The 22,468-nt window shown below is 39.5% G+C and overlaps 1 protein-coding gene across 1 annotated transcript; it reads left to right on the top strand.

Moving 5' to 3' along the window:
- Positions 1-4,100: 4,100 nt before the first annotated feature.
- Positions 4,101-7,088, top strand: LOC135470613 (uncharacterized). Its single transcript, XM_064749649.1, has 3 exons — positions 4,101-4,177; positions 5,108-5,281; positions 6,890-7,088. Exons 1-3 carry the CDS (start codon positions 4,170-4,172, stop codon positions 7,086-7,088), a joined length of 381 nt encoding a protein of 126 aa, XP_064605719.1. The 5' UTR covers positions 4,101-4,169.
- Positions 7,089-22,468: the final 15,380 nt, after the last annotated feature.

Here is a 22,468-nt window from a genome sequence, read left to right as displayed (position 1 = left end):
CCCTTGTGTTTTTCTCAGCGTTGTAGACACGATCTAGTGTAAATTCGGTCATGTTATTCAAGTTTATCAATTCTTCCCCATCGTAACCCACAGTGAACGCTTTTACCATGCTGCTGATCCCTTACGATTATCATATCAGCTACGTCAAGGAACTGGCCCTCTACACTCAATCCTACACATGCAAGTTGTGACATAAAATTTTTCGGAAGGCGTGGGCGATTATCGACTTGGAACGCGATTTACGGACTACGAATGGTATATGAATGTCGGACTTGACGCTTATAATTATGATTCCATGGTCAGACGTGCACCGATGCCGTTCGCCGCAAGTACCCGGGTGGTGTATTCCACAACCAATCCACTATATTCGAGGAGTTAGCGGATATGGGCATTTGCCTTCGGGAAGACGAAGACAAGATATTCCCTTACCCAGCGTGTTTCGATTTCGAAGAATACCTGGCCCCGTCTGGATGAGACGACGTCCGGCTGAAGGGAATTGATGTCTCACCACATCACCACGAGTGCCAGCTTGAACTTCAACAGCGTTCAGATCCCAAGCACACCAAACCGTCTTAAACTTGGCGGATAGGGAATAAATTTGTCGACTGAACTGACTAGCTTAAACTCGGGGGAGTATGACCTGTACTTGATCAAGGAACAACTTCACTCCACCTTAATAAATCCAGTGATAGGGAGTGTGTCGTCAAACGCAAAAATAATCACATGCCTTTTGCCACCCCACAAGAGACGTGGACGAAGCACAACATGTTCACAGTGATGTTCAAGATTTCCTGCAGTGGAAGAACCCGGACGTGACATCCTTCATGGAGGCGGTAGAGAAGATGGTAACGTTCTACCGAACCATGCACGTCGACGTGTTCAAAGGCTGTATCAGTATTGCCGGGCTCACTCTCCGCTACTTGTTTCACGATCTGTGTTCCGTGTTCACTCTCATCGGCGAGGAGGGCAAAGATATGCACGACTGCCCGAAGAAAAACCTCGTCGGCAGGCCGATTATCACTTTCCATCGCTGTAACTAACGGGGCGTGACGCGCAGGATATGCGGTGTCAGCGGATCGTAGGATTCCATGCCATGGTTTTGACCTTGCCTAGCCTTCGCTATGCCTGCAGTCTCCACATCCGATGGTGGCGTCACGGGGAAACACACAGCGGGTTTTAAATGTGATTTTCCATTTCGCTATTGTTGATCTCAGTTTTTGAGTGAGATTTCCATCCTAATGTTGGTGTCAGCGTTTTGAGTTGAATTGTTACCTTATTGCTAGTCTCAATGTTTTGAGTTGGACTGTTACCTTATTGTTAGTCTCAATGTTTTGAGATGGATTGTTACCTTATTGCTAGTCTCAATGTTTTTAGTTGGATTGTTACCTTATTGCTAGTCTCAATGTTTTGAGCTGGATTGTTACCGTATTGCTAGTCTCTATGTTTTTAGTTGGATTGTTACCTTATTGCTAGTCTCTGTGTTTTCAGTTGGATTGTTACCTTATTGCTAGTCTTAATGTTTTCAGTTGGATTGTTATCCTATTGCTAGTCTCAATGTTTTGAGCTGGATTGTTACCTTATTGCTAATCTCAATGTTTTGAGTTGGATTGTTACCTTATTGCTTGTCTCAATGTTTTGGGTTGGATTGTTATCCTATTGCTAGTCTCAACGTTTTGAGTTTGATTGTTACCTTATTGCTAGTCTCAATGTTTTGGGTTGGATTGTTATCCTATTGCTAGTCTCAGTGTTTTGAGTTGGATTGTTATCCAATTGTTGATCCCAGCGTTTTGAGGGATAGAGTTCTTCTGTTGGTGATCTCAGCGTTGTTGGTGTCAGCGTACTCAGTGGGATTGTCATTCTGTTCTTGATGTCAGCGTATTGAGTGGGATCGTTATCTTATAGTTGATCTCAGCGTATTGAGTGGGATTGTCATCCTATTGGTGATCTCAACATATTCAATAGAACAGTTATCCTGTTCTTAGTGTCAGCGTATTGAGTGGGATTGTTCTTCTGTTGTTGGTGCCAGCATATTGAGTGGGATGCCATTCTGTTCTTGATGTCAGCGTATTGAGTGGGATTGTTCTTCTGTCCTTGGTGTCAGCGTGTTGAATGGGATTGTCATTCTGTTCTTGGTGTAAGCGTTTTGAGAGGATTGTTATCTTATAGTTCATCTCAGCGTATTGAGCGGGATTGTCATTCTTTTCTTGGTGTCAGCATATTGAGTGGGATTGTCATTCTCTTCTTGGTGTCAGCGTATTGAGTCGGACAGTTATCCTGTTGTTAATCTCAGCGTATTGAGTGGGTTTGCCATTCTGTTCTTGGTGTCAGCGTATTGAGTCGGACAGTTATCCTGTTGTTGATCTCAGCGTTTTGAGTGGGATTGTTATCCTATAGTTGATCTCAGCGTATTGAGTGGGGTTGCCATTCTGTTCTTGGTGTCAGGGTATTGAGTCGGACAGTTACCCTGTTGTTGATCTAAGCGTTTTGAGTGAGATAATCACCCTGGTGTGGTCTCATCATTTTGTGTGGGGCTGCGATCTTGTTGATATCTTGTCTGTGTCTTGGGTTTGTAAGCATTTTGGTTTAGCAACTAAACGTATTCAAACTAAAGGATGTATTGATATGTATTTATTATTTATTTGATTTGACTTGTGTGATAAAGAATATTTCACTTATACGACGGCGGCCAGCGTTATGGTGGGAGGAAACCGGATATAGCCCGGGGGAACCCCCCGACCATCAGCAGGTTGCTAACAGACCTTCGCACTTACGGCCGGATAGGAAGCCACCATGAATTGGACTCACAGCGACCGCATTGGTTAGATTGATTCCATAACGAACGTAATTGAAGTGAAGCTGCGGCATACATATACTTGCAAAGAACGCCACAGTAAGACTGGTCACAAATGACCCCTTGTAACTATACGGAACAAAAAAGAAACATCACATACGTAGAAATCCGTTATATTGAAAATGGGTAGTTAATATGGGTGAATACCATCACGGCCAGGTCTGACCTGACGCATCTGATCATTGCAATTCTGGTTAGCCAAGCGGGGTTCATGCAACACGCTCTTTTGTGAAAGCGAGATCCCATTCGTGTGAGAGGTCACGTGAACGCAATTTCATGTTGCTCAGAGGTAAACATTTCTCCTATTTAAGTGTTATGCCCATAACACCCACAAACCAGATTTATCCACCAGCAACACACTTTGTTACAAACAAACTTTGTTACTCCCCGTGTCTGTCAGGCTTACTCGTTTATCCCTTTATTTATTTATTTATTCGTTTATATACTCAGTTATTTATTATTTATTTATTCATTCCTTAGTGTAATGGATTATTTGATTCTGAGTTTAAACCGAACGCAAAAATGCTGCAGGTCTAGTACGGCAGTAAGTTTTTTGGGGGGAGAAAACCGGACACAGCCTGGGAGAATCCGCAACCCCTATCTCCAGGTATATTTATTTATTCATTCAAGAATATTTCGATTATACAACGGCGGCCAGCATTACAGTGAGAGAAAACCAGGGACGCCCACGGCCATCCGCAGGTAGCGGTCAGACACTCCCAGGTACAACCAGGGGAAAAGCCAGCAGCCACGTATAATTCTGTTGTCCATGTAGTTTTATGCATGTATGTATGAGAAAAAATAATATTACATCGAGAAATCTTCTGATTTGTATTCATTATTCATTACGTTATCACCAAATTTAACATCTATACTTTACACAGTATTTTGACCGGCATTCAAAAAGTGGCATTTACCAGGTAAATTTATAAATTTTAATCTATGGTTTACGTGGTAATCTTGAGCGCGCGTGTGTTACGCCTACATATGTTTCAGACATCATGAAATGAGCACTACGTGGCACATTTTAAGTTATATACATGTGTGAAAGGTGGTACAAACGATAACAGCTTTATTAAGCTTAAATATTTTAATTAGTTTTGTGTGTTATGCAAATCTTTCTTTTTTACGGCCATTTAACGGATCATGTAATGCCGATGATCTGATTGTGCGGAAATAAATGGAGTGACGTTAGTTTAGTCTTAAACATGTCGAGATTGGATTGATTATAGAAGTTCTCGCTTAAAAATCACTGTTGTTTTCTATATAAGTGCAATGTATCCATATTCATTATAGATTGGACGGTAACCTTACAGCTATGAAAAGGTATGTTTTATCCTTTCTTACGCCTCAGATGTATTCCAACATAGAAGTCCATGTCTTCGAATTCTAGTTTCGTATTTTACAATCCAAGCAAGTATCATTTCAATTTAGTTTTTCATTTTGCAATATGGGTAACACAAGTACTATATTTTTTCATTTTACATTCTGGTATCAAATGCTAATGAGTGTGTCTAGGATGCAATAGTCTTTTATTTGAGATAAAATCAAGCCATTGTTTTTATTCCCTTAGCTACTGTGCCCTAAAGACATATATGCATTAGTTTTACATATTGGTGTAAGCAGGACAATGCGACAAAAATACAAGCTAAACATTTAAATATGTGAAAGCATTCAGCAATCGTAAAACAGAGAGAAAACAGTATAGTATCGATGCCGGGATTAACTCATGCTGAGGGTAAAACTAGGATTTGAATAAAATATTTCGTAATTTTAATTTTTCTATATTTTGTTCTGTTATGTATCAAATTTAGATGATTTATTTACCAATATCGCCGTGTAAGACTGAAAACTAGATTACGCTTAGCGTGCTTCTTCGATTGAGCGCCCCGTTTCCCTATGTTGGGCACAGATACGCGACGAGCATATCACGATTTTTCACGATCAGGCCTAGTTACTCGCGATTTTAAGCGCAGCGTTTTTCTCTGATTAGGCGCTGTTACACGATTCGGTACTGTGTTTCGCCATGATTATGCAGTGTTACACTATTGGGTGCAGCGTTTTACCATGATTAGGCGCTGTTACACGATAATGCGAAATACACGATGTGGCGCTCTACGGGACACGAATTAGTGACGTCATGCCTTAAATCCCTGGAAACGAACGGCACCCGATATGACTGTGTATGTAGCCTAACTGAGCCCATGTGGCGTTAAGCCATGATCACTGATTCCATAATACGTCCAATCGTTTCAGCAGCCTAGTGTTTCTGTGTGTAGCCATTGCGTCAGTGAGCGCCAGTGACGAGTGGGGAAACAAGAAGCCCAAGTGTTGTGATAAGGTATGTGGCTGTGAGATGGGTCAGAACCCGCCTGAGTGTCTGCAAGGGATGGATCCACACGAGTGTGTTTTCTTTGGAGACATCTGCCGGTAAGTCAAGCTACACGAGTAATTTTGATTTTATTTATTTGATTGTAATTGTTGAACGCCATATTCAAATGTTTTCACTGTAATATACGATTGCGCTCTGTTTTGAGTGGCGGAAAGCGGAGCACCGGCGATTCAAACCACGGGCCTTTGAAAAGTTACGGACAAACTTTCCCACGCCTAACGTTAAACAAATGTGCGTACCTCGTACACTGGTGAAAGACAATTGGGATCTTGAAAGGGATTTTCTGCGCAAACGGGCACGCCAGCCTCGTCGATCCCTTACTGTCGCCGAGGCTCCACAGACACTCCGGGTGAAATCGGGTAGTCTGGATACATGCTTTTAATTTGAGCACGAATAATATCGACTTGATTATGAATGCCCATCTTCCGGTCTGGTTCAGTATCGTGATCATATTGTTATTTTCACAGGCCCTGTCAGGCCATGGGGTATTCTTTGAACGTTGAGCTCTGCAAATGACATTTTATAACTGTTTTATAAATTCTCTGGAACTAGTGTTCCTAGTGGGCTACGCATATATGAGCAAAACGTTGGGTTAAATTATGTCCGTGGATATTGTGTCTGTATTCGGGATTACACCACCTGGGGTAAGATGATACCGGATGGGGTAAGATTAAACCACATGGGGTAAAATCAATGTACATTGTGGTCGCGGTGAGTGTTGTTTTTATTTATTATAATTTTGGCTATTTTTTGTCCCACGAAGACATAATTTCAATACAGACAGTAAATTTCAAAAGTAGCTGCCTCAAAATACAATATCACATAAGTGCGTAATTTGAGTTATTCTTGATAGCCCAGAGTAAAAGAAAATGTGTTTTTCAAGAAGGGGAACTGACTATAGTTGTAAATGACAGCTACTCACACACTCGTAAGGCTATTTCTTTTTCAGTTCTGTTTTAAAAGCTCCAAACACACACTGAAGCAATTTATTGGTCATAAAATCGAAAAGCGGCAGCCTGCTCCAGTCACAATGAAATATCTTCATTTTTTTGTCATTAGACACTGTGGAATGGGGAAAATCACGTCAGCACAAATGAAACATCCTCAGAAATTCTTCAGCGAGCAGTCAGCTCGAATCAATTAAATATTTACATATATATATATAACCAATGTTCAGCCGTATACTTTCGCAGCTCATGCTGGCTTCCTGTCTGGCGGTAAGTGGGACGGTCTTTCAGCAACCTGCGGATGGTCGTGGGTTTCCCCCGCGCTCTGCCTGGTTTCCCATCAAGTAAATCAATAAATAAATAAAATTATACTTCCGCTGCGCATAACAAGTTAATGTTAATGATAGCTAAATGACCACATATGCTCTCAACCAGGATTCCCGTGTGATTTCGCTACAGTTGCCACACGTTACGTAATGCCATAGCTTAACAGTTATCAATTGTAATTCATGGTAACACTTATTTGATGCAAGACAGCCTATGTCTGTACTCACACAAAAATTAGGTTGCCAAAGAAAAAATCTCACAAAGATTGTGAAATTTGCACTTTCTTATCGTACATGTACCTCCCTGGGGCTGATTCTCCACGCTGCCCTACCAGGTCCTTTGATTTCATTATTTAACTGTGTCCTCCTCAAGGATTGGCGGCGGATTTATGTTCTCGGAGAGCTGCCCTTGCCGAGGGAAAAAGAACAGGTTTTGTGTTGGCGAAGGTGTGGCAAAAAAAGCGAAGGACATGACCTTAGAAGAGAAGACGCAGTCCTACCAAAACCTGCTCAAAGCTGGTCGAGGCTTACTGATGTCAATGGATGATGAGTGCAGCCCTGAAAGTCGTTGATGTAAGATTTCATTTTCATTTCATTCTTTTAACCGTCATGAACCTTTAACAAATGTGAGGTCTTTCACAAATATGCACATATTCAACATAAGGCACAAGGGTGTTTTGGCGGCATTTAAAAAAATATAAGAGTTTATTTTATGCAGTTTTAGTCAATTATAATATTTATATCATTCGGTGCAAAAATATGGAACTGATGTCAGAAGAAAATAATACGGCTCAGGTTCATAGGCTGATATGACTTTTTTAAAATAAAAAATAGAAATACTTTCACATTTAAATATATAGAAGAATTCATAATGTAGAGATTAAGGGCAAGGCTATTCTTTACGTTGACCTTATTGGTTTTCTCCATATGAGATATCACTGATTAAAGAAACATGCTAATTTAATGCATCTTTTGATCGCATTGTTTGGAACTTTTAAAAAGCATTTTATAAAACCTATAATTAAAGACGTACAGTGCGGAGAATAAGTGTGATAGCTGGCAAATGGTCACATTTATTCGGTGAAATACGTCTTCTTGACAATTTACCCCAGTCAGGGTATTCATTCCAGTAAGCGCATTGAAACATCCTTGCTACATTTAAAAGGGAAAGAAAACAAACCCTCTGATTAGTGTCATATTTGATTGAAAACCGTGATCCAGACATTTTCATTTATGCAACGGTGGTCAGGTTTATCGACTGAGGAAACCTTGTAGAACCGTTAAAAATCCTGCAGGTGCGTGACAAAGCCTCTGACTTAAAGTCTCATTCAATCCAGCTAGAGCTGGACTGGAGTCTGCCATGTCATTGAACAAAGGTTCCAATCTAAGTTAAAATTCTAAGAGTGAGCCGTTGGTCAAAATGTATTTTAATCTTTCTTTTGTCATTTCAGCCTCCATTACATCCATCGAGTTGCTGGCGTAACAGAGAAGTTTGCTCATTCATCGTTTAATATTGTCTGCTAATTCATCTGCTCAAACGGGTTTATATCTATGTGATTTCAATCATTAAAGTTTATTCGACTTTGTCCACTTTCGGAAATTACCTTACATGATGATGTGTACAAAAAGTGCATGCACTCCTGCATAATGGGTCAAGAAAATAGACTGATATGTGAGGCTGGAAGCCACAACGTGTGTTGTTGCAACAACGACAACAATCACAAAAACAATGCCGGCCTATAGAACTTCTCTCCACCGATAATAAAAACATTTATTTGACTGGGCCCGGGATCACGAAGCAATCTTAGACTTAAGTCAAAACTTCAACTATTAAATTTATTATGTTCCTTTCCGCTATATTAGCTCAAATTTGTTTTACAATAACTTGCCCAGAACTTCTGTTGCCAAGCAATGTTTTGACCTTGTTACATAAGAAATAACAATTTTAAAGGGGTTTGAAATTTGAGTTAAGTCCAAGATCTCTTTGACCCCGGGGCCTGGTGTTTTACGTCGTACTCAAGAATATTTGATGAATACGATGGCGAACAGCATTATTTATTTATTTATTTGATTGTGTTTTACGCCGTATTCAAGAATATTTCACTTATACGACGGCGGCCAGCATTACGGTGGGTGGAAACCGGGCAGTGACTGGGGGAAACCCACGACCATCCGCAGGTTGCTGGAAGAAACTTCCCACTGAGCCACGGAGGCCCCCCGGCCAGCATTATGGCGGGAGGAAACCGAGAAGAGCTGGGGAAAATACTCACGAGCGCGTGGAATCTACCCACGCTCGATGGGAGAGGAGGCCATCATGGGGTGCATGGACTCACAGATACCGCACTGGTGAGAGACATTTGAGTCACTATGCTGCGCTAGCACACTAACGACTCGGCCAAGAAGGCCCCCAATGTAGATAGAGATAATGCTAGTACGCTGACGACTGTGGTGAATATTACCATTCGTTCACAACAATTGAAAATATGAAATTTGAAGGGCTAAGAGCTGTAAAGTAAAGACAAAAACAAATTTAACAGGCTGATTATCCTGCAACTTATTGCACACTCTGTCGACACGCTGGGACGGCTGGTTTGTGATCTTTCATGTTCCCCATTACACATCGTACGATGGGTAATGGATGAAGACCTTTCGCTGCCATGCAACCTCGCCTTATATTACAATGGCTGACGCAGCGAGGTAGTCCCAAAAAGTTGGTTTTCTTTCGGATGTTTTCATCATAATATCTAAAACCATTTCTGTCTCCTGTTTCAAACATTCTCTCTCCACACTACTGCCAATGTGGCGTCAAGCCATATTCATTTATCCATTCAATCATTTAAAAAAAAATCGAATAAATTTAACAAGAAATTCTGTTGCCTGAGTGATGCTAGAATATATTCTGCTGTCGAAGGAGATTACTGTGACACTGAGGCAGATTATTTTGTTAAATATAACGCAAAGATTCTATTACAACTCATAGAGACTGTATATGACTAACAGAATATTATGTTGAATATGACACAGTATCATGTTACAACGACAGAATGCATTCTTGTATCACTCAAACAACAAAATTACTCTTACATTAAATCTACATATTATTTTCTGGGTGTAGACCCCCGTCCTTACCCCCTTTGGTATTTATGCGTTGTCGGCCCTTATTTCTGGCTAATAAAGGACTATATTTTGATGAAATATAAAACAACATGTTGCAGTTTTTTGAAGGGCAAATCTTGTTTATTTTGTAGTCAGCTGATGAAGTCACTCGTTTCTTTCCGTTCACCAGTAATAATAATAGATCGACTTATACAACTAATCGATGATCTCGAGTTTGTGAAATAACGATGCGACTCAGCTGAGGTTGTACTCCAGTCGTTCAGTAAATGCCGACTCCTTCCAAAGTCGTATGTCCATCAGCGTCTTGGACCAACTGCAAACGACCAGCTGAACTGAGTTGAGTTTTATTGCAGTCCACATACGCAAAATAAGCGCCTTCTTACAAAACTTGAACTTATACCATTAAAACTAGTTGGTTTCATATCATATTGATTAGTGTTTAAAACCGTATCCAAGAATATTTCACGTAGAATCATGACAATATATATTGTCATAGGTAAAGAAATCAAGACAATGTGTGAAATAAACTACCAGTTACCGGAAATTAATGAGCGAATGTAATGTGCAGGCAATATTGATGCAAGCCAGTTTACATCTGTCGGACGTCAAGAATACGTATTACATTAAATCCAGATTTTTTTTTTTTTGTTGTTGTTTCTTTGTTTCTTAAACACGAACTTCTGGTCAATATAACGATTTTGCTGCATTTAAGAGAAACCATTGCAACTCATCCCGCGCATTTTTATATACATGATATGAAAATCAATGAAGGGCTCTGCTCCCCGCGAACAACGCATTTCAATTAAAGATAACTTACCTGTAGTTGATCTAAACGTTTTGCACTCCACTCGCACTGATCGTACGAGATTCAAACAATTCCGTGACGCTTAATTGACCCGTCAAACATATGTGCCAATGTAACTACCTCGCTGGATACACCTGTCATTATAAAATCATTAACCATTATCCGCGGTGAAGAAAATTTGTATTTTTATCTCTTCAGGGCGGAATAGCTAATACTGGTCTACATGTACATGTCTCTGTTTAGATTAATATTAAAAATCACTCTTTCCTGGCTATAAAACAGCAATATTAAAATTAACATGTCTACGACTGCCGTGTATAGATGATCGTGATGATCATTTCCAGTTACTTCTTGTTTTAAATCTGATGATCAGTAACAGTTCCAAAAAGAGTATAGGCGTTCCGGTTTAGTACAATACACATACATCTGCAGGAGTCACTTCACCTGTACATCTGCTAGGTCAGTGTTTACTGGCGATAGTGAAGAAACAACATGGTTCTTCTGTCTTTTTTCCCTCTATGCTCTATAGATAATATCTAAGCATGCCTTATATTATATCGGGTGCAGCGGCTTTGTGCGACTATATAAGTATGGACATCTACTCGTCATTCATAGTACAGTGCGCTCAAGCATTTTCTTGTGAATTCCTTCCACTTGCACTAAATGTCATAGTATTGATGATAATGGGTATATTTATGTGTGATTTTAAAGCAACGGGATTTCCTTCTGTTTATAGACTTTTGTTTGCTTTCACCATAGAAACCCTATATCAGTACATACCCTGAGAATCAGAAAATGACTTTCCAGTGACTTCCATTTACCCGTTCAGCAAATCATCAAGTCAGCGGCAATCAGTTTTTTAAATCTTTTTATTGTAGTCTACCGTCACATTCAAGATTTTTTTTCACTTATGGAATGTTGCAATAGTATTTGCAATAGACAAAACATTACACAGTCAATGTTGACATTAAGAATGAATAAATGACATTCCGCGAAATGTGTAAGGTCTGGTATTTAGAAAATCCATCCAACTCAACATTTGATATTAGTCATGACTTTCACAAAGCAGTAGTTGCTTTAATAAGGGCGCTGCATTTAAACGGCGGTAAACACGATAGGTTGGTGTCGTGTTGCATGCAGAATATGTTGGAAATTATACACAGCTGGGATCAGCTTTCATTTTGACTATTGTTGGGATGGTATGTTGTCTCGCTAATTTAGCTCTCTTTTCAAAGCTGCACTATATCAAGTGACAGTATAATCACATGAGCAAGGCACTGGAAAAAAAGACGCCTCATGTTCAATACAGGCAGTTGACAAATGTCGTGTTATATGACCATCCTATATGTGATAATTCCTCCACTAATATGCAATCAGTTAAGCAATATATAATAGGCTTTAAATCCTACAATCAGCAGCATGCGTGTGCTCGTCACTCTTCTTTGTTGGTTTATTCTCGCTTTATTGGTGGATTTACCAATTCTGGAGTTGTGAGGTTCGAGTAGACCATTTTTGTTGTTGAGGCCCCTTCTGTGATGTTCCTTGTGAAAAGCAGATTTTTCCGAAAAAACCATGTTATCTCCTCACTAACGTAATACGAACAGCAAGGTGGACTTTGCAACTCCCACCTGTGTATACTTACTTGGGACTCATGGCATACCCACGGACTTACCACACGTTGATTACCATTACTTACTTTGTTCTATGACTTACCAAAACTCTGGAATATATTCCTGGGTTTACGAGAGATTAAAATATAATGACCGTGATAAACGAAGTCATCGAGTTGGGCAAGTTCTAACATCGTCATTAATTATTTAAAACTTTCGGAAAATTTGACCTTTAGCTCAGTAAGCTAATCGCCGGAATTGCAACGATATTTACACTTGCCAGTCGAGATTTCAGAACCATCTGTTGCGTGGCTGTTGTTAGGCTGTTAATTTCATTTAACAATCGCCGTGGTCGGTGTATCTAAAAGCCATATTCGCGTTATGATAAAAAAACACACGAACGAAAAGATGACGCTTTTAAACCTAGACAGAACTAAGGAAAAATCACAATGTAAAAGAAAGAAGCCTAATTGAAACGAGGTAAACGACAGAGTTGTGAGGAATGTGGGGAAAATTGCTGTTGTTGACACCTGGAGAGGAAAAACAGGAAAAACCAAACAGGAAAAAAAGCCTTGTCGACACTACGTGAACAGCAAATGCGGTTACTGAAGCATGAACATGGAAATAAGGAAATCCAAAAAGAAAAGGAAAATGCCTGGTCGATACTGGGTGAATGGCAAATGCAGTTGCTGAGCCCTGAACAGGAAAAAAAGGAAAAACCCAAAAGAAAAGAAAAAAGCCTAGTGTTGATACTACGTAAAAGGCAAACGCAGCTGTGAGGTAAATTTTAATACCTGGACAGAAAAAAGGAAAATCGAAAAGAAAAAACCTAGTCGATACGAGGTGAACGGCAAAAGAAATTGTCAGGAAAGTGGGGATATTGCTGCTGCTGAAAGCTGGACAGGGAAAAAAGGAAGAAAGCCAAGTCGATACTAGGTGAAAGGCAAAAACCAGTTGCTGAAGTCTGATAAGTGAAAAAAGAAAACGAAAGACGAGAAAAAAAGCCAAGTCGATACTAGGTGAAAGGCAAATGCAGTTATCGAAGCCTGAACAAGGAAAAAAAAGGAAGACGAAAAAGGCAAGGAAAAAAGTCAAGTCGATAATAAGTGAAAGGCAAATGCAGATGCTGAAGTCTGAACAAGGAAAAAAAGGAAAACGAAAAAGACAAGGAAAAAAGTCAAGTGGATACTAGGTGAATGGCAAATGTAGTTGGTGAAGCCTGAACAAGGAAAAAAGGAAAACGAAAGAGACAAGGAAAAAGGCCAAGTCGATACTAGGTGAACGGGAAATGCAGTTGCTGAAGCCTGAAGAAGGAAAAAAAGTAAAATGAAAGAGACAAGGAAAATTGTCCAGTGGATACTAGATGAAGGGCAAATGCAGTTGCAAGGCTTGCTGAGAAAATTGCCGTTGCTTATACATGGACATGGAAAAGATGAAACCAAAAACCAAAGTCGAAAAGAAAAAAGAAAAAGCCGATTGGAGGTGAACGGCAAAGCTGCTAGGAATGAGGGGAAAATTGTTGCTGCTGAAACCTGGATAGGGTAAAAAGGAAAACCAAAAAGGAGAGGAAAAAGCTTAGTTGATACTATGTGAACGGCAAGTACAGTTATGAGGCTTGTGCAGAAGATCGCAATTGCTGAAATCTGAGCAGGGAAAAAAGGAAAAGCAAAAGGGAAAAGAAAAAGCCCACTCGATACTAGGTGAACGGCAAATGCTGTTGCAAGGCTTGTGCAGAAAATTGCCGTTGCTAATACATGGACAGAGAAAAAAAGCAAAACCAAAAAACAGAGGGAAACAAAGAGCGTCGATTGGAAGTGAATGGCAATAGCAACTGTCAAGTTCGTGTTTGCTTAACGGCTGGATAAATACACACACGGATGTTAACTGTTTCTTACTGACTGAGAAGAGTAAATCCTAGATGTTCACAAGGACAATGGTTCCAGACACATTAAACCACATGGGAAAGTTTCCTAACAGGATACTGAGCTACAGCGATGCAAAGATAGCATGACCTGTCTGAGTTTGATGTAGACAATCAAATGTACGAAACCTTTGACGGAGAAACAAATTTATTGGGAATCGTTTGGTCGATTAAATTTCAAAACACAAAACAATATCGTGTATGAAGGGGGTTAAAGACCATACACGATGCCACAGCGTATGCAGTCCGCTTTGATTCAGCCTAAAATAGTCAGGACTTTTGAACAGACAAAATGGCAAAATTGAACAGTTTAACCTGTAAAAGACACGTGTTAAACAGTTTCCCTTCCGATTAAGTATATGACAGTTCACATGGAATTGTACACTCAGTTAATCTTCTCACTGGTAGTGAAAGATTTCCCGTACATTTCTCGATTTTCGGATTGTGTCAGGATGGAGTTGACCATGCATGCAAAACGAACATTTAAAGCTTTGTCTACTTTCAAATGCCGAAATAAATTGAGCTAACAGAAATTATATATGACTTACTAATAGACATCAAAGAGGATGCTGTTCGCCAAAGCAGTACTCTGGAAACGGTGCGTAAAATGTCCCTGAAACTTTTGTGATCAGTTCCCTGTGTTGTCTGACACCAGAGACAAAGCATTTTGTTCCAGTTCATATCACCAAACATCTCGGTTTCGTACACAATTGTAGTGATGTTGTACCAAGCCGTCTTTTTTTTAGATGAACCAGACACCCGTATTTATTGTACTAGACGATGTCCTATCAACTCAGGGAGAATCAAAAGCATTCATTTACAACGACAACGGCACAAAAGGTGTCGGCTAGCGGGATTCTCATGTTCGTCTTGTTTGTCAGTTCAGTAATCGGATTTCTTACAGATCAGATTCTGTTCATTATACCATTCAGTTCTGTTAATTTTTCTGGATGAGCTCAAAATGAAATCTTCTAAAGCGGCTACACACAGGCAGTTTCGTACCGTTTGACAAAAAATCGATCAAAGTGCGTTGTCGTGCTGGGTGAACACTGAATGGTTATTATTTTCAAACACACTGTCTGTCGCCTACTCAAAGTTCAGTTCGCTTACAGCCTTCGGCCGAAGAGCGTCTAGATTTTGCTTACGGTAAGCATTTCTGTCTTTTTCACTTACCTTTGAACATCATTTCTGTTTTGTACAGTTATTTTATCATGTCTTACTAGTAATTTTCATAGTTTCCCTTTTCGAATCTTTCTTCAAGTTTGTGTTTCTTTACACAGATCTGCCTCTTTACCCAACATTGACCTAAATGAGGATAGGGAAGAGTTTAGGGGTTCGCTAATCGAGCTGTTAAATAGCTTTTTCCGACAGACGGCTAGTCCTCTATCATTGAATACAAGCTCGAATACAGATCTCGACTTTGTCAAGAGGGGCCTCCGTAGCCGAGGTGGTTAGGACGCCAGAGTGGCGTAATGATCCAGGAGCCTCTTACCAATGCGGTCGCCGTGAGTTCAAGCCCAGCTTTAGTCAGTAGCAATGTCAATTCCCTTGTCTCAAGATCGGTTACCTTCGTCCATTAAACTTGACAGCCGTTATATATTTAGATATATTTGATTGTTGTGTAGCGCATTTTAAAGAATTTTTACATTTATATACGATGGGGTTCACTTTTATGGGTGGAGGAAACTGAAGTGTTCAGATCAAACCATCGACCTTGGGCAAACTGCTGACGAGCTTTCCTGCGTTTGACGCACAGATATGCATACTATTTTGGTGGAATACATGTGGTTTTTCACGAACGTTAGATGAGAATATGCTTAAAGTCACCAAGACCCCACAAGCATTGAGAGCGGGGCATTCAGTTAACTCCCAGTGCAAGAACTCACATCTCGTGTCCTAAAGCGAGTGAAGGGCAAGCGCTGTAGAGTACAACCCTCTCCCGCCATCGTATAAGTGAAATGAAATGATCCGAATATTGCATAAAATATAAATCCAAAACATAGACATAATTAGAGCTGGGGGTATATTACTATGGCGTAGCCATGGTAACTGTTGTCATCACCTTTTACAAATTACTGAATAAGCGAATTTTAACAAGCACAAACAAATTTACAGGGGTACATGCGTGAACAAAAACATCACTGTACTAATTAATAACAAATTTGAACATCACATACTGTCCCTTTTAATAAAAACAGTATTTTAACTTTTAAACCAAATTCCGATATTGATTTGATGCCCTTAGTGCAACTGTTTTCGATTTTACAACTCTGGTTTTTCGCCTTGTTTGTGTTTATAGTGAAATGGCCTATAATACATAGTACACTATTTATGTTAAGTTTAAAATCAAATTACCTAAGACATTTTTTTCATTAATCGAACAAGCACAACAGTTATATGTGTGCCTGTATTGAAAGTTTTTGAATTTTACCAAATTCTGCAAGCCATAATTGTTTGAAACAACAGTCGCTGAATGACCGGAATCCTGGCGGTAAATCGAATATACTCAGCCGCTATTATCAAGACCGAACACAGTAGACTCGCATGATGTATGAAGCATCATAAAAGTATTGCATTTGACTGGCTTAAAATTAAGCAAAAATATCCTTGAAACTGTCTTGCATCTTACAGTTTTAAACATGTGAAACTAGCCACATTATTCTGTTCCTTCTGAACCAGCCATGTTTATTTGATGCGTCCTACAATCGTGCGCCAAATTGACTGTCATGCGACCGTGCAATAAGTTGGTTGTCACAACTTTGGGTAATTTTCTCTCAAGTGCCAGTCCTTATATGTTGTGTTAGTGAGAGTTATACATTATTCCATTTCAGATATGGCCTGTCATGCTATATTTGCCGTACTGATCTCTTTCTGCGTCCTGCTCTTAGGTAAGTACCTTTACACAATAGCTATGGCGTCATATATTTTCCTGAGTGATGGGTTATTTTTGAAGACTTGATAGCAGCAGTTTTAAGATTACAGGTCGCCGACCAAAGACAGTCTTATTTGCACCCTCCAAATCAACGTAGGGTTTTGAACTCTTAAAAGTGTCCTTGCTATGGTCACTTATTTGTCATACCCCGAACTACTTCAACTTCACTTCGTACATAGCAAATTATACAAAATCAGTTTATATTTTAATGAACATCTAGAACATGAATATTTCCAACATTCATACTTACTCTCTGTAAATAATCGGTTCAAACAACGAAGACTTCAGGAAACGACAGAAAGACCGCTCGCATTGACTGCGTTGCCTGAATTTACTTTTGCAAAAAAAAAAAGAACGTCAGAAAATTCACCTTTCCCCGTTTCTCAGACTTTTTACAGGTTCAAATCTTGCTTTGTCTTTCATCCGATGTCTTTATATATCCTCTTCCACAAACCATGGTAGCCACATGGAAACGCTATACCAAGATATGCGGCAGCGTGAGCGCAGCCGCAAATAAGCCAACAATTGAAGTCTGAGAATCATTATAGAAAGCTGGCTTGACGCTGACCGCCTTCAGTACATAGGTTATTACTAAGGTGGGGTCATATATCACGACAAATGCCAGCTATAAGTACGGAACACGAGCTGTCATGTTTATCATGATTTGTTTATCATGTTTGTCATGATAATTGTACTGATCGCTTCGATGGCCTAATGGTTAGAGCGTAAGTCTGGCATTCGGAAGACCCGGGATCAAACCCTGATCTGGCCATACCAAAGGCAATAAAACTGGTACTTGATGTTGTCTGGATTGACGCTCAACACGGACAGGTTAGAACAAGGAAATAGGACTGGGTGGTGTGTCGGCATGATACTTCAGTGATCACACGATCTCATGCAGCACTTTGGCGGCATGGGCTCGCCATGCCACAAGAAGATAGAGTATATGTACACATACCTAATGACTCCTCGTCTTCATATGACTGGAAAATTGTTAAGTTAAACTCCAAGCATCCATTCGTTGAAATGATTAGAGCGAGAGAATTTAGCTAAAGTGCGGAGATAATATGCCATTTCAACAATATTTGAAAAGCAAGCCGTTCTCATGCAGGTGAATATAATTGGCAGTAATTTGTACATGTACCCTTTATGGGCTGTACCCTTATTAAAGCTACTGAAAGGTAGAACTATTATCAAATGTACATCGGACACAACTTGCTGATTCATGACCATTAATTCGCAGATACGAACACAATGTCAGCATTCGCTTAATTAGGAGAAAAACACTAATAGCGGTGAAATCCTGAACAAAATGAGCTCGGCGTTTTGTGAGTGTTATCTCCACTACATATGCACATATCGTATGCACATATTGTATGCACATATATTTTAATGTCGTCCTATCGTTACCTGTTTGATGCAAAAGAATTGTCATTGCAGTGTTGATTAAAACATAAAAAGTGACTAATAAAATAATCATTTTCCAAGCTAAATCTCTCCAAGATCTACAGAGTTTATGAAATGCCCCGGAAACAAGGTTGGTAATTAGCTGTACAGAGGGCATATGCATTATTGACATGATTTTGTATCATCGCTTTGTGAATTTTTAATGGATTGTTATGTGCTTAACAATGTGATTTGAATAAATGTCAAGTACAGATGAAAGATCAATAGAATATAGATGCACAAAGAAGATTTTCTGACCTTAAAAGAAATGGTGTAGATTATCTGATAGATTAACTGATATATCGATTGTTGTTAAACGCCATTTTCGAGACTTTTTGACCTATCATGCATGTTTATAGAATGGCTGCCAGCTTTATTGGTGGAGTGAAGCAAAGCGCCATAAGAAAACTACTGACCTATGACAAGTTACAGATGAACCTTTCCACTGATGGCATACAGATATTCACTCCCTGCTGGTGGAAGAAAAATCGTTTTTAACGAACTTTAGACTGCATTAACGGTGGATGTCGACCACTTAACAGTGAGAGCCTGGCAATCCACAAATTCCCTGTCCATACTTGGAACTGAACGCCGCACCTCGCATGCCAAGACGATTGGAAGGAAATTTTCTATAAGAAATACCTTAATATTATACTCAATAACTTTTCTATGTTATCCTAGATATAATAAATAATCGACGGGTTTTATTTACGTACATAATTCACTTAAACAACATGTATTGGGAGAAGAAAACGACTCTGTTTGAGCGCTTCTGTCAATGAAATCATAACTTTCCTAAATTCATAACCTAAATTCCTTAGAATTACAATTTACTCTGCCGGCTTTCTGCGCGAGAGCATATGTCAGGTGTGGCTGCATGGTTGCCACCGCCTGGCTCAAGGTACGCAGAAATACGTCAGGGAACAATACTAAGGTCAGATGGGAAAGTATACTGGTCATTCTCACTAAAAAAGTCACAAATCTGTCATCCAGTTGCCCCGAACTTTGGTTAGATGTGTTCAATCTTTCTGTGACGTCATAATGTCATAATGGTTTTCGTGCATACGTTAACTCTCGTATCGAATGATGTTGAGGCTGGCATTTTGTGAAAGTTCATAATTTGGCATTTATATGGTAAATTCAGTTTGAATGGCTTAAACCGAAAATTTACGATCCATCTTCTGTATAACAAAGTTCTTGAATAGTACAGAACTCAGAACCATCATATGCATCGCAAATGCTCGTGTGATCGTACTTTTTTTTTTGTTTTTTGTTTTTTTTTTATTAGATTGCGGTTCAACCGTTATGCCAAACAACGCTACTTCCGGTTTCACCGTAGACTCTGCTAATGCAACTTTCACACTAACAGATGAAGGGTCCGACTTCATGGATGAAACCGACTCGACTAGCAAAACCAAAATCAATCCTCAAGATGACAACAACCCCATTCCGTGGAAAAACCCGATAATGATCAGCTCGAAGGAGCTGTCCAAAGTACGGAAGGCGGCTTTTGCCAGCGGGAGAGACCCTAGAACAGGCCTTTTGCTATACTTTATGAGTAACGGAACAGTGTTTGGCTTCCAAACGTTCGATCTTCTTGCTTCTATATTGAAGGAGAAAGAGTTGGCATCATCCAGTAAAGAAACGAACGAGACTAGCATATGTTTAAACGGCTTCTGTGTCAGAAGTACCGGTGAGTCCAGGGATTATTTTGAAAAGACGGGAGGATTTGAGGTGCTGAACAAGGATCTTGCTGCATTCATCATCACTATGGTCATCTACACGGTTATGATTGGCCTTGGGATTACTGGTGAGTATATAGCATGTATAGTCAGACACAACGGTCTAACTGTTCCACCTTTCACAGGATGCAGTTTTACACATGTAATGAAGACTAATCGAAGAGACCTGTCCATTTACAAGCTTTTATAGCACTTGAACGCTTTAACTTGACATACAACATTTGTGAAGAAAAGCCCTTTTTCAGTTAAGGACAGTTGTATTATGTATAAACGTTGCCTAGCTACACTTTTTCATTTTTTTGTAACGCTTTTAATAATTTATTTATTTGGTTGATGTTTTACGCGGTATTCAAGAATCAACACATTAATAATTATAGACATACCGTAATAATTTATGGAAATTGTTAAAAAAAGGTGTTGATTTTTATTTCCTGTTTATCTCAGCCTTTGCAGTTGCATGGAGATGACGAACTGATTGCATTATTGCAAATAATGATGATAAATAAAGCTGTTGCGTTCGTTACAGCGATGCCGGTGACCAGGCATCAAGGCCCAACTGAATGTCAAATAAGAACACACTATGAAAGTTATGCACTGAACTAATTTGCCACTATCTGAAAAATTAAGCTTTGACAAACAACTGTTTATGAACAGATGCTAACACACATAACGACGAATGGCTTGATTTAACTGCCGAAGAACATAGGCAATAGAAAATTCAATACATTCAACCTGCATGTACAAATTGTAACAGTAACAGACAACATGGGAAAAAGCATGACAAAAATGAAAAATAATCAATTGGGTTTGAACCCCACGCTACCAGATATCATATACAATGCGTCTAGTGCTGACAACTAGCACAGCGTCTTGCCCTTGTTAGACCTTGGCGATCACCGCACCGAGTTGAGTATGTACATTTCAGGTTGCTCGATAATGGTGTGCAATCACCCCACTTTAGTGTCCCATCTGGTTTGCCTAGGCTCAGTTCAGTCTTGAGAGAGGGCGAGGACAGTGTGCTTATAACTGACAGGAAATGTTAGGAGACTGTAAAGATATGAAATTTTGGTCTAAATAGTAAGAAGGAATAAGGGGTGTTGTGTGTTGTTTTCTTTAAGATCCCCAGTCCACAGCCATGGCACTCGGTTTCGTAGTTGCTTTTCTGTGCAGCATCCTAAAGCACGTCTCTTTCTAACGGGCACGTACGGTCTGGACCTGAAAAGAAACTGTAACGGGCGATATTTCTTTAATGGTTGAAATTTGACCTAATAAGAGTTACATTTTTAGGGCTCGTCATAACTCAAGGTGCATGTGTGGATAGAAATTGTTAGTATATTTCACCGTGGCTTTGTACTTATATTGGTGATAGCACGGAGGTATGGAGTAATGCCGTTGGGATTGTTGCGAATTACCCATGATGCATTGCGAAATATTCTGACGTACTTGCAAACATTCAAAATTGTCGGTTCATAGCATTGGAGAGGAAGGAGAGTCGTTCATTTCTCGATTTGACTGACAGGCGACCGACCTATGTGGCAAGTTACCCGCAGTTAAATTTCTATTTCTGAAGTATGGTGATGTCATTTAAACATTTCTAGCGACAAAACTGTAGATCGTAGCTTAAATCCGTTAGCATCTATTAGAATCTACAGATCTTGGGCTACAATTTGGTGCAAGTCACATTTGTAGCTTTCGTAGTTCTCGAATTGCAGGCCATTGGAATTACGGAATTGGAAAAAGTTTTTTGACCATATCAGAAAAAGCTATTAAGATGAGGAAAATCCGAAAGCAGATTCGGAATCAGCGTTGCCAAATACACCAGAAAACATGAAATCATTATCAAACTTAGGCACTTTTCATGACGCCAGAAGTTCAACCAAGATTTTTTCAAACTTGTTCCAACTGGAATCATTCTACAAGTATATCAAATTTCAAAAGAATCCGTCCCTTGGTTCTGGAGAAGAAGATATTTAAAGGTTTTGACCAAAATCAGAGACCAAATTACGTGACCAAAATTAACCAAAAAGACCCAAAATTTACCTCGTAACCTTGTTCTTAAAATCACGAAATTTCAACACCATCCAACTAAAACTTTTGCTTTTACAGCCTTTAAAGCTCTCAAAAAGCTTTCGAGAAACGGAAGTAAAGTCATTAAAATCCGAACGATTTCGACACAAGGTGCTGGGCCACCTAATTATCTGTTTGGGATGTATTGTTGATATTTTATTTGTATTGATGTCAGATGATTCTTTAAAATTATAAGATGAACACATGATATATGTACAAAACGTTATGGGTTACTGAAACATCTTCAGTTTAGTCTGTTAGGAAAAATAGGAAAATAGGAAATTGGCCGCTGCTTTTCCATACTCTCAGAAA

Source organism: Liolophura sinensis, chromosome 7 (genome assembly GCF_032854445.1).
Source record: "Liolophura sinensis isolate JHLJ2023 chromosome 7, CUHK_Ljap_v2, whole genome shotgun sequence".
Classification (NCBI taxonomy): Eukaryota; Metazoa; Mollusca; class Polyplacophora; order Chitonida; family Chitonidae; genus Liolophura; species Liolophura sinensis.
The sequence above is the reverse complement of the archived record's forward strand: the minus strand, read 5'-3'. Positions and strand labels throughout refer to the sequence as shown.